General features: G+C 45.3%; 1 protein-coding gene across 10 annotated transcripts in view; it reads left to right on the forward strand.

Moving 5' to 3' along the window:
* RPH3A (rabphilin 3A) overlaps nucleotides 1-10,906 on the forward strand; it is a 325,966-nt gene extending 315,060 nt beyond the window's left edge. For all 10 annotated transcript variants that reach the window (XM_053588109.1, XM_053588112.1, XM_053588113.1 and 7 more), the window contains 5 exons: nucleotides 265-321; nucleotides 986-1,140; nucleotides 4,233-4,314; nucleotides 7,575-7,671; nucleotides 8,745-10,906. In XM_053588109.1, the coding sequence (XP_053444084.1) occupies nucleotides 265-321; nucleotides 986-1,140; nucleotides 4,233-4,314; nucleotides 7,575-7,671; nucleotides 8,745-8,875 (522 nt within the window). In that variant the 3' untranslated portion in view covers nucleotides 8,876-10,906. The remainder of the gene's footprint in view (nucleotides 1-264; nucleotides 322-985; nucleotides 1,141-4,232; nucleotides 4,315-7,574; nucleotides 7,672-8,744) is intronic.
* Nucleotides 10,907-15,881: the final 4,975 nt, after the last annotated feature.

The following is a 15,881-nucleotide window of genomic DNA, read 5'->3' on the forward strand; positions in this document are numbered from 1 at the left end:
CCTTCAGCGTCCTCATCCGTAAAACGGAGATTGTAATAGAACCTAATAGTCATAGGTTGTTATGCATTAACATAGTCTTCCATATCATTATGTTTTATAAATTTTAGCTAAAAGGGAAAAGGTAGAGGGCCACAGTAGCTTGGAGAACCATCCTCACGGTTCTCTGGATGTTAATGCAAGTCTGAGGGGTTTCTGGTCCTTCTTGTGCAGGGAGATAAGCCCCATAGACAATGTTATTTGTCTTTTCTGTTTTCTTCTTTTAAGATGAAGCGTGCTGGGACTACTGGGTCAGCCCGAGGCATGGCCCTTTATGAGGAGGAGGTGAGCATTAAATGGGAATTGAAACCATGGCTAGGGGTCTGCTCGGGGCTGGGCTGGGCTGGTAGCTTCCTCTTCTTTCCTGCCTGTCCTCTTCCTCCCTCTTTCTCCTGCAGACCATCTGCCTATTGATTTGCAGCAAGAGCTACTCTTTGCCCAAGTCATTAGAACATCAGACTAGGGATATCCTCTTTACACCCAAAGGGTCAGCCCCTTCCTCTCATACCCAGAATGCCTGTGAGTTCCTCATCCCAGTTGCCAGAACTGGACCAGAGCAGTGGTACACTCCCTCTGAGGGGATGTAGGCAGGCTCTTTGAGCTCTGTGTCTGGCAGAGATTGAACTAAACCTCCATATCTTCTGCCTGGGTCTCTCCTATGACTCCAGGGGCTGCACTTAGAGAAGACTGGTTGGGCCAAGAGAGTCTCAGATTAGAGTCAGGGTTCAGTCCATGTCTAAATAAAGCCTCTGACCCCTTTGGGCCTCAGACCTCCCCCAGACTCCACCACTGGTCTGTCTTGGAGGCTGGGCCATCTGCTGTTCATGTGCTGATGTCATTGGCCGGGACCAAGCTCCTCCTGCCCTCCACAGGCTTTTCCCTAATTCTCACCATCCACACTGCCCAGATCCCTTCTACCTAGGCCCACACTACCTTTCCCCCAATGCAGCAGGTGGAGCGAATTGGTGACATAGAAGAACGAGGCAAGATCCTGGTGTCCCTCATGTACAGCACACAGCAGGGAGGCCTCATTGTGGGCATCATACGCTGCGTGCACCTGGCCGCCATGGACGCCAATGGCTACTCAGATCCATTTGTCAAACTGTGAGTCAATGTCTTGGGACCCCAGAAGGGGGTCTCAGATCCTTGGAAAGGGAGGACAAGATAGCTTCCCCAAGATCATTGTGTACTGAGACCCAGAGAGCGCAAGGAACTTGACCAAGGTCACACAGTGAAATGGATCCCCAGAACTGGCTAGCGTGTGAGACTGGAGTCTCAGGCAGTCAGACTGCTGTGTCACTTGCCCACATGGCAAACCTTTGTGACTCTGCCCCCCTATGAGGGGGAAGGGCAGTTGGCATGGTTATAGTAACCCCGTTTGTACCCCCCATGAGTTGGCTGCACACCGCCCCACAAGAAGCTCAGGGCCCCACCACCAAAGAAGCAATCTGCCTGTTTCCAAGTTCATTCTGGAAATGCTTAAAATAAAAAATGCCTTATATTTGGGGCTTATTCCAGTAATCTCAATCATGGGGAATAAAAGAAACTTTATCTGTGCTAGTCCAGATCCTCTGAGAAGAAGATGCCAAAAATAGGATTAAACAGGCAAGGATTTCATTAGGAAAAATGCCTGTGTGAGGGAAAGTTAGGAGACAGTCAGGGAGAATGAGGGTGCTGTTAGGCCACAATGCGAGTCTTTCCCAAGTGAAGGGAAGAGGAGGAAGGGTGGAGGGAAGTACCCTCGATGCATTCAGTAGGCCATCGTATGAGTCCTCTGTCTCCTAGAAGCAGGTCTGCCTCGGTATCCCTCCTGGGCTCAGTCACCATGGGAACATGGCCTTGCTGAAAACAAGGCATAGACTTTAGCCACTGCATTTGGGGCCTTGGTCAGTTATGCTTCCTATAGTTGGAGGTCTTCTAGCACATCCTGCGGTCTCCACTCTGTCAGACGTAAGGCTCAATCCCATCTTAGCCAGCCGCTAGCTAACTAAGCAAGTTATTTCGTTTTTTACTCAGTTTCTTCATTGGTAAAATGAAGACAATACTTCCATGTATCTCCAAGAATGGGCATAAGGCTCAAATGATACATATATATATAAAGCAACCAGCATTGTGCCTGGTACAGAGTAGAATTCTGCCCGAATTGTGGCAGCAAAATGTGTGTTTCTGTGGGCATCTAGGCTGCCTGGGTTTGATCCCAGCTAAAGTAGCCTCCAAAATTCTCTAGCTATGTGACCTTGGGCTCATGGCTTAACCTCCTCAGGCCTCAGTGTCCTCATCTGCCAAATGGAGAGAGGAATGTTGTGCATTAGTTCAGTTCCTCCAAGAAGGAGACATCCAGAGAGGATGAGACAAAACAAGAGATTTGTTAGGAGAGATGCCTGCAGAGGAAATCAGGAGGGGTCCAGAGGAGGCTTCAGACAATAGACCTGGCTATAGGTCTGACCTGTGTGGAGGAGAGTGGGAAGAAAGGAAGGTAGGAAGACTCTTAGGCTGCAGTGCAGTTCCAGGGTGGGGGGAATCCTTGGGCACAGTCACATGTCAGAGGAGCCCTGGATCTTTGAGAAATGGGATTGCCTGGTGTCTCTGCGAGTTCCGTCATTGGCTAAGAACAGCCTGTGGGAAGCATGGCCTCAGTGAGAACATGATAAATTCAGAACCCAGTATCTTATCAGTCAATTTTACCTCCTGCTGTTGGAGAATGCAGTCTGAGAGGTGTATTTTTCATGTGTCTGGTACATAGTAAGTGCTCGATAAATAGTTATTTATACCCTGCCATTATGGGTATAAATAACTACCATCACTTGTCTCTCCCGTGGCAAAGAGTATTCATTAATGTTCTCACCAGCTGGGCATCTCCCTCCATCTCCACTGCCTCTGATAATAGAAAGTAGTATTTCCCTTAAGCTCATGGCTAAAGAACAGACTGGTGTGGGCTTTCTTTCAGATTTTCTTTGAATGAGGATTTAGTTAACAAAGAACACACATGTCAGAGATGAGTTTGATTTCTGAGAGTAATTTGGTTTTGCCCAAGAGAGAAAATGAACTTGTGGGATGCTGTCCTGTACTCCATTAAATCTCAGCCACATGCAAATTCCTGTTCTCAAATAATTCTCCCTACCATTCCCTCCCCCCCCATCCAGCCAATCCTTCTGGAAGAAATAGAGTTGCTGTGGTCACTATCCTGGGAAAAGAAACAGGAGACTATTAAGCTGTTTCTGACCAAATAAAGGATTTTTTTAAAATCAGAATTATCCTTTCTTTTTGCTCAGCAATTGATTTTCAATTGGTCATTTGTGTCTCTTCTTAAAAACAGTTCTGTGAATAAGAAAGAAATGCTTGCTCTCTTTACATGTCAGGAAACTGAGGCACAGGGAGCTCATGTTCATGTGCAAAGCTGCTCACCCAGTGACAGCCTGAGTTAGAATCCAAGTGCCCCAACCCATAGGAATTTTTAGACCATATGTTTACTCACCCATAAAATATTGATTGATTACCTACTATGTACCAGGCATTAAGCCTACACTAAGGGAGAGCCTTCTAGGAAGAGGAAATGGTAAGTGCAAAGGCCCTGGGGCAGAAAGAGAATGAGTAATCAGTGGGTGAAGAAGGTGGTATAAGATTAGGGTGAGAAAGGGAAGGGACCCAACTATCCAGGGTCTTAAGACTGCATTCAGAAATTTGAACTTTGCCCTGAGATCAAAGGGAAGCCAGTGAATAGTTTTGTGCAATGGAGTAACAATAATCAGATTTGTATCTTCCCCTTTCTATCCACCTGCCAGCATCTCCCCAGGACTTGGAAGCAGCCTAAAGGTGATAGATGAGAAAATGTCAGGCACCACAAACATGGCCCTCAATTTAATTCAATGGGAGAAAGTGCTGGCTAAGTGTGCGGCCTCCAAATACAACATGTGTGACCAAGGACATACACCTCAACCTCTCTGGTCCCTCAGTTTCTATGTATGTAAAATAAGTGGTTATACTTCTACCATCCAGGGTTCGTGTGAGGATTAAACATTAAACTAAGGTGCTTAGTGCAGTGCCTGGTACCAAGTAGATGCTCTAATGCCCATGGGTCATTATCAATGTTGATTCACTTTATAATCAATTATTATCCTGATGCTAGAAGGAGCTGTTGGGGTCCTTGAGGGGCTTTTCTTCATTAAACTTCATCCATAACAATTCTCTTCTGTCAGGTGGCTGAAACCAGACATGGGAAAGAAGGCTAAACATAAGACTCAAATTAAAAAGAAAACCTTGAATCCCGAGTTTAATGAGGTAAGGCCTTATACTTTGTCATGCTCTGGGGTATTTCCTGTGTGTCAGAGAGGCACAAATTCCTACTAGAATGTAGTAAACCACATGAGAAAAGCTTTCTGCCCTAGATCAGCTTGAATTATCTAAAGAGGAGGGAATGAATTCCTTGTCACTGGAGAAAATCAAGCCTAAGAAAAAGCCCACAGATTAGAATGTCATAGGGAGGAAGTTGCATTTGGAGAGAGATTGAGCCAAGTCGTCTCCAGTGTCTTTACCAGTTTAAATAGTCTACAGTACTGAAATTTGTGGAAGTAAATAGGAGTACCCTGCACTTTACCATCCACCCAGCTGGTGCTGCCTTCTCCTGTGTTCATCCAATGCATCAAGTCCAGCTCAGGCCACTAAGTGTCAGCTGAACACTTTCCTTCCGGTGCATTCTCACCATCACTGCTCGCCCCAGACCCTGGCATTTCACCCCTGGACTATTGCCGTAGACTCTTGACACTTCTCTGTGCTTGGTGCCTTTTCCACATAAGCGCAAGTTTTGTAAAACACAAATATGAATTTTTCATCCTCTTGGTTCAATAACTCAACAATGGCTCTTGATTTCTTAGCATGACAATCAAATTCTCACACACCCCCTCCTCAGTCACACTCAGCCCCATGCAGGTCCCTTTGCACCTGCTGCTCCCTTTTCCTGGACCACCCCCTCCCTCTCTTCCTCTCTGAAAACTCATACTCATCCCTTAAGACCTAGAGTAAGAATGACCTCCTGCAGATATACTTCCACTGTGTTTCCAGACTTTGTGTATCCCTCCATCTTGTGTGGTCCCTCTGAATCTCCATTATCTGTTGACAAGCCTGTCAGACACTAGGGGTCCCGAAATCTCTGCCGAGTTAACAAGAGATCGATTAGGCACAGTACCTCACGACTGTAATCCTCACATTCTGGGAGGCTGAGGCAAGAGGATTGCTTGAGCTCAGGAGTTTGAGATCAGCCTGAGCCAGAGCAAGACCCTTCTCTACTAAAAATAGAAAAATTAGCCGGGCACTCTGGCGGGCACCTGTAACCCCAGCTACTTGGGAGGGGGAGGCAGGAGAATCACTTGAACCCAGGAGTTTGAGATTACAGTGAGCTAGGCTGTCGCCATGGCACTTATGCCTGATCAACAGAATGAGACTCTGTCTCAAAAACAAAAACAGAATAAAAGAAGGGATTGATTGGAGGAAAGAGCGGGTTCTGATCTAACCCACATGTATGGTTCCCATCTCAAACCTAAAGTAAAGAGAAAGAAGAAGTGCACAATCAGTGTGCCACGAGCCACCAGCTCTGAGCCAGACGCTCGTCCCTGAGCCTCACTCCAGGCCCAGAGTGCACTTCAGTCCATGTTCTAACCTCTATGCCTGCCTGGGGCCGCCCTGAAGGCTGTGTCACTCACTGAATTCTCCCTTCTTGGTCCCACCCCTGAGACGTGATGTCAGGTCAGAGCTGGTCAATGTTGGGTTTTACCATATAGAATAGAACCTCTGTAAAAACCCAAGGAACTGTAACACACTAGTCAACATACGGAGTTGGTCAACATGAGGAAGTAGGCCTATCCTGTGATGCATGTCTGGTCTATGAAAATTAGTTCAACTGAAAGAGGTGGTCAATGTAAGGAGGTGGTCAGCTATGGAGAGTCCACCGTAGTGCAAAGTGGGGAAGGGAAGTAACAGTACAATGGGTTTGGCTTTGTTTGCTTTTCTAAGAAACATAACGCCTGCATGCACACACACGGGGAATATACTGTGCACACAGACTCAGAGAAGTTACTGACTGGTTAGCTCAGCCCTTCTCCCCCGGCCCCTCTTTGAGCTGGACTTCTGATTTCCTAACTCAGACTCAAAAATTTTGAGTAAGGAGCCATTTATAGCTGTCTTGCCCTACCCTCTCCTGGAGTCTGAGCAATTCACAAAATAAGAAATTCAAATGGCCAATAAAGTCATCAGCAATAAATAAAATACGAATCAAGACCAGACACCATTATCTCCTAATGAACTGACACAGACGTATTTTAAAATGTTGGTTCTCAGTGTTGGTGAGAGTGGCGAGAACGCAAACTGGTCAACATCTAAAGGAAAGTTTGTCAGAACACTCCAAAAACTGAGAGTTTACAAGTTAAATTCCATTCATTTGGGGAATTTTGAAATGCAGTCACCTATTTTAAAATTTAAAAAGTACGAGAGGGAATCCGTCTCCCCCCTTGGCCTCTGGCACCTACACCATTTCTTCTGAGGCAGTAATATCCATTTGTGAGATTTCTATATAAGCGAAGCAACTATACATATATATGACCAGCTTTCTTATTGTACACAAATGGTGTTACAGTATAAACACTATTCTTCATCTGAAAACTTTACAAACTCTAACATTCACTTCTCAAAATTTATCCTAAACAAAGCATCATCAATGTAGACAAGGACTGAGCTACAAGAGTGCCTTTTGTGGTATCATTGATGACAGCGAAACATTGGAAACACCCTACTGTTAGGAATTAGGTTACAGTCCATCCACTCGGCCGTGAAATGCAGCCATTAAAATAGTGATGTAGAAAAATATTGGAAAAACGTTTGAGAACACACTAAGTTGGTTTTTACCAAAGGTTATAAATGAAGAAAGGAAGTGACAAAACTGGTCAATATTATTTCCTTTTTTTAACTATCTATCGTTGAGGATGAATATGGGGGAATATTGACAGCAGGTATTCTTAGGCACTGGATTATAGGCCATTTCTTTCTTTCTTTTTTTGCTTCCTTGTTAGTTTAACAATGAACATAAATGAATTCTGTGATTAGGCAGAAAACTTTTTTAAAAACGAGATTGTCTTAGAACACAAATACTCAGTCCACTTCAACTCCTTGTAATCCCTTAAAGATAGAAAGGTGGATGCCCCTTCAGAAGCTACCAGGAGAGAAGGTCTGACTTCATGGCCATCAGCCTTCAAGGAAACTTGACCAGGACCAGATCTACTAGAAAAAACCCTACCAGCCCTCCCAATTTCAAACAGCAAATTCACTGAAAAGAGGATCCCAGGGCTTTGTTACACAGAGTGTTTCTTGAAATGGGATCACTGGTGCTAGGACAGAGGCTCAGGTGGGAAGACTCCCCCTCCCCCTTGCTCCTAGAATGCCAGCTCAGGGACCCCCTCCTGGCCCACATACCGTCGTCCGACTCAGCCTCATAGCTCCCAATGCTGAAGGCTCAGAGGACTCTCACTCTCATCTTCCTCCATTGAATCTAGGAGTTTTTCTATGACATCAAACACAGCGACCTGGCAAAGAAATCACTGGACATCTCTGTTTGGGACTATGACATTGGCAAATCCAACGATTACATTGGTAAGTTCTCCCAACTTCAGAGAAAACCCCCTCTGCTATCCTCCCTGAAGAGGGAGACTTACCCAGGGCTACAGAGAGTTGAAGTCACTCCTTTTCTTTTGGCAACCCCATGGTACGTGGGGTCCATGGTCTTGCTTTTGATCCAATGTGGGAATGTCTTTATATAAAAGGGCTTACAAAGTTTGATTATTTGCTGCTCAAATAATTACCTTCAATAGAGTAATTAAATCACAAGAGGGTGAGGTATGCAGTCTCTGCAGAAAACAGGGTGCAAGGGAGTTCTCCTTAATTGATTTGCAGGTCGAAGATAAAGGTTTTAATGTTCCCAGTCTCCCTCCAAATAATGAGGAAGTAAAATAATTAAATGGAGCAGGAAGGGAACTCCAGGTGGGAGTTACAGCCTGAGCAAAGGTGTAAAGACAGGATTGAGCAGGATGATGAAATGGAAATAGAAGTAGAAAAGTTTTAGTGAGCAGAGTGGTGATTTGTAGAAAGTCTTTAACAAATAGACAATGAATGGAGATACATCTATAATCCCAGCACTTTGAGAGGCTGAGGCAAGAGGATAACTTGAGGCCAGGAGTACAAGCCCAGCCTAGGCAACACAGCAAGACCCCATCACTACAAAAATTTAAAAAATTAGACAGGCACGGTGGTACATGCAAGTAGTCCCAGCTACTCGGGAGGCTGAGGCAGGAGGATCACTTGAGCCCAGAAATCTGAGGCTGCAGTGAGCTGTGAGCACACCACTGCACTCCAGATTTGGTGACAGAGTGATTCCCCGTGTCTAAAAAATCAAATTCATTTTTAAAAAAATAGACAATGAAATAATGACTTAGTGCTATAGTGGGGAGCCATTGCAGATTCTTCAGGCCAAGAAGGTCAAAGGTAGTAATAATAAGAGCAGCATATCATAATAGCCAACCTCTGTAGAAAGTGGATCCTAAGCTGCTGGGGGTCCCTGCTTGATGGTGGTTCACACCCACCCCCAACTACCCCTGTGGGTCTAGAATTAGAATCCCACGTATCCCTTTCTTCTGATCCCCTATCCTTGTCTTCTCATTGTCCCCCAGGAGGCTGCCAGCTGGGGATCTCAGCCAAAGGAGAGCGCTTAAAACACTGGTACGAGTGTCTGAAAAATAAGGACAAGAAGATTGAGCGTTGGCACCAGCTACAGAATGAGAACCACGTGTCGAGCGATTAGGACGGTGCCCAGGTCCCCAACTCCATGTCCCGCCCCCTGCCTGGGTCACCCCAGCCTGCCCAGCTGCCCACAGCACTCTGGTCTCTCTTCTTTATGCCTGCCTCCCCCGGTCCCCTGCCGCCTTCCCTGAGCCCACCTTTGAGGTCCCCTCATGTTGGGCTGCTGCCAAAGACTCCCCCCTTTCTGATGCTGAGCCGGGCTCTAAACAAAGTCCCTCTCTGGTCCTGGGATAGAGACCTAGGATGGGGGTGGGGAGAGGTCTTCAAAGAGGTTGGTTATTTAATAACCTCTCAGTTTGGGTAAATTTGTGAGGGTTCTTCATCACTGGGACTGTTTTTAGACCCTCCTGGCCTTGAACACACACACACACACACCCCTTTGGTTCCCTGTGTTGTGTCTGCATCTTCCCTCAGTTGTTAGAAGACCCAGTCAATGCTGTGAGGACAACGACAAGCATCGGAGCAAAAATAGAGCCTCTGAACTCCTCTGCCCCTCCAAAATACACCCCCCAATTGCCAGGAAAACAGACCACCATGTTTAAGAACCCACCTTCCCTGCTCCAAATGCATCAAGAAATGGACCCATAGAAAACCCGGGTGGACTTAAAAGCCCTTCTCTTTCAGAATGTTACCTGTTTGCTTCCTAGCCAAAAAAAAAGTACCCTTTCTCTATTGCCTTCCCTCTTTCCTTTCCCTAACTTTTGTCACGTTACATTCTCCCTTTCTCAGCCTCTCAGCTCTTCTCTCTACTCCCTGCCTCCCCTCCGCTCCCCTTTCTGGTGGTATAAATAGCAAAAACAAGAAACCTGTGTCTTAACCCAGCCTCCTGCTCTCATCTCCTTTTACCAACCTGACCAAAAAACTCTGAGAAACTGGCCCAGACCTGAAGCTCCACCTGGGCTGATGCTTCTTAAATCACCCACTTCTGTTGGCAGAGCCAGGCATCCTCCGACCTAGGACTGGCAGCTGGTGCTGCCCCAGGTGCATGGCAGCCTCCTTCAAGCTGCTTAAGTGCCCCATAGAGGGGCTCCCTCAGCCCCTGCTCCCAGGTGAGCACAGGAGACATTTAGAAGACCAGGGCTGTGGGTCCAAGGGGGCCCCTCCAAAGCCTTTCTCCGTCCTCTGCTCTTAGTTAGATGAACAAGCTAGGCCCGTCCCTGACAGCCTTTGACGCTGTTTCATTGATTCTCTCACATCCTGTCTCTCATTCAGAACTACCCTGAGTCTCTGTCTCTTTGTCTGTGTCTCTGTCTCCTGCACTCTTTTTACTAAGTTTGCTGGGAAAATCAAATACCATCATAGACATGAAACTTTAGAAAGTGGCAGACGCTGATGCTAAAGGCTTTTGGTTCATCAAGTATTCACTTTCTTCCCACAATTTTCTTTTTAAAAAAGGAGGAAAAGGCAACGTGGAAAAACATTATACATTTGAGGTTGGGGTCAGGCAGTTTTCGGTGCCCCCTAGAAAAGTTTGATTTTCCCAATTTTTATTAAGTCCTTTTTCTCGTGAAAGTCATCCCAAATCATCTTGAGTCCTCATCATTCTCTATAAAAGCATCAGATGGATGCTGAAACTCTCACTTTCCCCCAAATCACATGCCCTCCACCCTTAGCTCCCTGCACAATTCATTGGAGGACTCATTTCTTACCTTGAATAATCGTTTTCTAAATACTGAGCTCTTTGCCTGCCCCTAGGTGGCCAACAGCTTCTTGGACACCATCTTTCCTTTCAGCCCCATCTTTCCCCACTAGTCCCCTGTGGCACCTACTCTTAGCCTCCCTCCCCTGCCACGGTTCACCCTTAGAAGAAAGCATGCTGGCTGTGTTGCCCAAGCCTGACGCTGGTGTTGGCGCTGGAATCAGCATGCAGCAAGCTCACATGCTCCTAGTCAGTCTGGGTGCACTCTCTTCCCGACAAATGTAATCACCCCCCTGCCTAGAATACAGTCACAGCCTCCAGTGCATGCACAACCACCCACCATCTTTCTTTGTGGAGATGTAGCCAAAAATAAAGTAGGAATATCCAAGAAAATCTGTGGTCTGCATTTTTCCTTTCTAGTTTCTGGAAGGTCTTCCTCCCTACTGGGATACATGCTATTTGGAGAGTCATTATGTCATGAGAATCTACTATGTTCCAGGCACTGGGAATACAGCAGATGAATAAGACAGATGAAGTCTCTGCCCATGCGGAGTTTTCTTTCTAGTGGATTTCATCTTGGGCAGGTGGGCTCAAGGTAACCTGACTGGCCTCACAGCCCTTTAGAAGAATGATTTTGTAGGCACTCACCCAACAATGGCATCTTTGTCCTCCTGCCCCAAACACTGGGTAAAGTCCCAAGTCATCATAGAATCAGATATTGCAAAGATTAAAAGAATAGACTCGATTCAAGACCTAGTTCAATCAACTCACTTATCAGACAGATGAAGAAACTAAGGCCCAGAGAAGCCCAGAAATGACATGTTTCACAAGGACTGCTAGGAAAAGAGCTAGATCACTAGACTCCCAATCCGGTGTTCTTAATATACTGATTAATAATAACATGGATCATCAAACACCTCCCTTGCATTGTAGCACCTTCCAACCTACAGTGAACCTTCACAGATAGCCTTTCATTTGAAATTCTCAATCGTCCTGAAAGTAAACTGAGTAGGTAACTAACTTTCCAGAAGGATTCTTAATCTCATATAATCTATCCCAAAAGTGCTTAAGCATTTTATCAGGAATGTTGTTTACTTTCAGAAGGAACTTAATTCTATCCCATCAGAAACTTCTTTTCCAAATGAACATTCGAGACAATGTCCTTTTTCTCACCCCCAAAATGGTGGTTCTCAATGTTGGGGGCAGAAGTTAGCATATATGAATCACTAGGGAGATTTATTTTCAAACTGCCCACTTCCCCCACAGATTGTGCTGAACCCTGAGAGCAAGGTGTATATTTGAAAATACGTCCTAGTGGATGTCTTGTGATTTCTACCTTCATCATAACTTTGAAAACCACTTCCCTAAAAGTCCAACAGTTTTTCCTGAAATTCAGCTGGCTGCCAGCAGGTGGAGAGAAATGCCAATAGGTCAGTACAAGCTTCACAGGATCAGCTGGAGACACTTGCCACTCTCCCAGCACTCACAGCAGACATCACTAATCAGTACAGCATTTCCCCCACAGAGCCTACAAGCAGCCCTTGAATTCTTCTCAACACAGTGTTTCAAGAAGCCACCACCAGTTAGTCATAGATGACAGTTGAAAAGATATCTAATTTCCATCCCTTAACTGATTGTCCTCCTTCACCCCACATGGCTAACAGGCTGAAATGAACATCCATGAGGAAATTTTTTGAAAATATTGGTAAGCCTGACCTGGCTAATTGTAGGATAAAGCATAGGGTTAAAAGTGCTAGGCAGTAGGGACAGAGTGATCTGGGAACAATCCAAACATCACCGCTAGCCCTGAGTACTAAAAACAATACTCACTAGACACAGCATACTATCTCAACCCTAAGTCATGTTTAGCAGTGATAAGGTTAAAGCTTGACAGAAGTGCAACAAACAGAATGCGTTAAGATTTAAATTACGCAGTTGAAGAAAAACCCCTTGTTTTTTAACCTTGACTCTCTATTTGAAGCTTGCTGCTGTGCTGTGTTTTCTCATGCCTGAGATTGCAATAAAAGTCTGTGAGAATTGTTGGGAGGGGAAGCACCCTTATCTGTCCAAGTGAAGGGCTTGCTTGTGTTGGCCTCCCATGCACATGGACTGAGTGGGTGTTATTATTTTGGGATGAGTTGCACAGAAAACTAATTATGCTTTTTTTGCCCTCATTAAAATAAAATACTCTGCAAAAGGCAATATGATATAGTAGAAAGTACCTGTCCTGAAAAGCACACCAGCCTTTTAATCATTTCAATCCAGCATTCAAATCCTGTCACTTTCTAGCTGTGGAAATTTGGCCAAGTCATTTACCCTCTTTGAGTCTCAGTTGCCTCATCCAGAAAATGGGGACATCAATAAATACTTCAAAGAGTTGCTGAGAGGTTCCAGTGGGATAATCATTGATGAGTCCCCAGCACATAGTAGGGGCTTGATAAATGCCATTTCAACTTGCCAGCACCTGACCTTTAACCCATAGAGGCTCACATCAGGGAAAAATACCCTTGAGGTGGCATTGATTGAAAACAGGATATTGGATCGGAAATTGGGAGAAGCTCAAGTGAGGTTGAAAATAGAGCTTGAAGATCTCTACACAGTTGGAAGCAGAGTCTGCCACTGGTGCTGACAGGAATTCAACTAACAGCTAGCCATGTTGGTTCTGAGTAGGAGTCCGAGGCAAGACCATGTTGCTGAGATCTGGGCTCCCATCAGGGCTGGCAAAGGTGAGGCTGGTGAAAGGGACAGGTGGTTTCTGGTGAGAGCAATGCAGTCCTAACCTCAGCTGGGCACGTGGCCAGCGGAATGAAACATTCAGTGCTCCAGAACCTGAGTGACTGCCCCCGCCCCCAGCTCCATCGGTTTTGCCAGGGATGGCTTGATAGGTTAAATGAACCATTAGAGGTGATGGATACCCTCAAAGACTCTGATTTTACCATTGTACATTTTATGCCTATAGCAAACGGCATATGCACCCCATAAATATGTACAACTATTATGTATCCATAACAATTAAAAATAATTTTTAAGGGGAGGCGGAGCAAGATGGCAGCCGAGTAACAGCTTCCTTGCATCTGGGCACCGTGAGTCTGGGGATATAGGACTCCAGGCATCTCTGGCTGGTGGGATCTGCCTATCATCACCCCTGAGAGGATACAGGGAGTCAGCGAGAGACTTCTGGACCCCAAGAGGAGGACTAAAACAGTGGAAAACCGGCACGTGGTCGCGTGTGTTCAATCCGTCTAAACCCGCCCACAACTGTAAGTTCAGTAGCAGTGAGACTGCAAACCAGAAAGGCCTTACCTGTGAACTGTTTTGGTGTCTCTGGACATGGCACTCAGCTGAACTGCCTTGGGGAGAGCCTGAGCGGGAGTGCGGAGAACTTTCGCCTTTGTCTAGGGCCCCAGTCTGAGCCGCTGAGCCAGATGAAGCTAACAGTGTTTGGCTCTGGGTCACAGGCAGACATTGTGAGCGATCTGCCCCGGCAAGCTCCGCCCTCAGGGTCGCAGAGCTGGAATTGGGTGGGAGCTGGTAACCCAGCGACCAAGTAGCCTAAGGGCAGGGTCTGAGCCGCCTTGCAGCCCTAACCCTCGGGGGCAGAGGGAGACCAGTTTTGACACACAGGATAAGTGGATAGCCACTTCAGCAGTGATTCCAGCGACAAGCACTTCCCTGAGAAAGCTTCTGCTCAGTAAATGAACAAGTTCAAAGTGCCTTTTAAGTGGGCTGAAGAGAGATTTAGGGTGTCTACCTGCTGGGCTTTGAGAAACTAGCAGCCTCCAGTCGTATCAGAACTGTGATTAACATCTCATACCCCAGAAGACCACGTGTTGCCCAGACAATATTCAATAACATATACATACTGCTTTGTTTTTGGTTGTGTTTTTTTTGGGGGGGGGGGTTTGGTTGTTTTTTTTGTTTATTTTGATGTTGTGGATTGTTGTTTTGTTTTTTAAGTTCAACCTTTTCCATACAGATCCTTTTTCTTTCTCAATTTTTCTAGCTTAATTATAATTTCCCATTGCTGCCTATTTCAATAATTAGAACTTCATTTTTGTTAGTGTTTCTACCGCTATTATTTGGTTTTTCCAGCCAATTTTATCCCGTAAAGTTTTCTGTTTGCTTGTTTTGGTTTGATTTATAGCATTTTTGTCTTTCCTCTCTACTTGGTGGAGGTGGGGTACTGTGTCTGATCAGGTCAGCAAAGAGCTGCTGACCTCAAGGGAAACACCCCACTGGGCACCCCCAGAAGGTGTTTTTTTTTTTAAGGTTGTATCAAAGTACCCTACTGTACACCTATATTGCTCTGTCTCCCTCTTTCTGTGCCTCTCTTCTTTTTGTCAATATTCCTTTTACCCACCCCCTCTCCTTTCTCTATTTTTCTTTTTTTTTTTTTTCTTATCACTCAGTCCTCCTTTCTTTCATCCCTTTTTTGCTCTTAAACCTTCTCACCCTTCTGGTCCTGTAACCCTTAGTCCATAGGCACGAGAACTTAAAGAGCAAGAGGAAGTGAAAGGAAAATTAGGGCAAGGAAACAGATAAAAGAAATCACCCATGAGGAAGAATCAGCAGAAAACTCCAGGCAACATGAAGAACCAGTCCAGAACAACCCCGCCAAGGGACCATGAGGTGGCTAATGCAGAGGATTCCACCTATACAGAAATGTTAGGAATGACAGAAAGGGAATTTAGAATACACATGTTGAAAACAATGAAAGAAATGATGGAAACAATGAAGGAAACTGCTAATAAAGTGGAAAATAACCAAAAGGAAATCCAAAAACAGAATCAAATAAGAGATGAGCGATATGAAGAATATAAAAAGGATATAGAGAGCTGAAGAAAATTAAACAGTCAATCAGGGAACTTAAAGATGCAATGGAAAGTATCAGCAACAGGTTAGACCATGCAGAAGAAAGAATTTCAGAGGTAGAAGACAAAGTTTTTGAGATAACTCAGATAGTAAAAGAGGCAGAAAAGAAGAGAGAGAAAGCAGAAGGTTCACGGTCAGAATTATGGGACTTTATGAAGCGTTCCAACATACGAGTTATAGGAATTCCAGAAGGGGAAGAAGAATGCCCCAGAGGAATGGAAGCCATACTAGAGAATATTATAAAAGAAAATTTCCCAAATATCACCAAAGATTCTGACACACTGCTTTCAGAGGGCTATCGGACCCCAGGTCGCCTCAACTCTAACCAAGCTTCTCCAAGACACATTGTGATGAACCTGTTCAAAGTCAAGACAAAAGAAAAGATTCTGCAAGCTGCCAGGAGTAAGCGCCAGTTGACCTACAGGGGCAAATCCATCAGATTGACTGCAGACTTCTCTAATGAAACTTTCCAAGCAAGAAGACAATGGTCATCTAC

This window comes from Nycticebus coucang, chromosome 4, assembly GCF_027406575.1.
Source record: "Nycticebus coucang isolate mNycCou1 chromosome 4, mNycCou1.pri, whole genome shotgun sequence".
Taxonomy (NCBI): domain Eukaryota; kingdom Metazoa; phylum Chordata; class Mammalia; order Primates; family Lorisidae; genus Nycticebus; species Nycticebus coucang.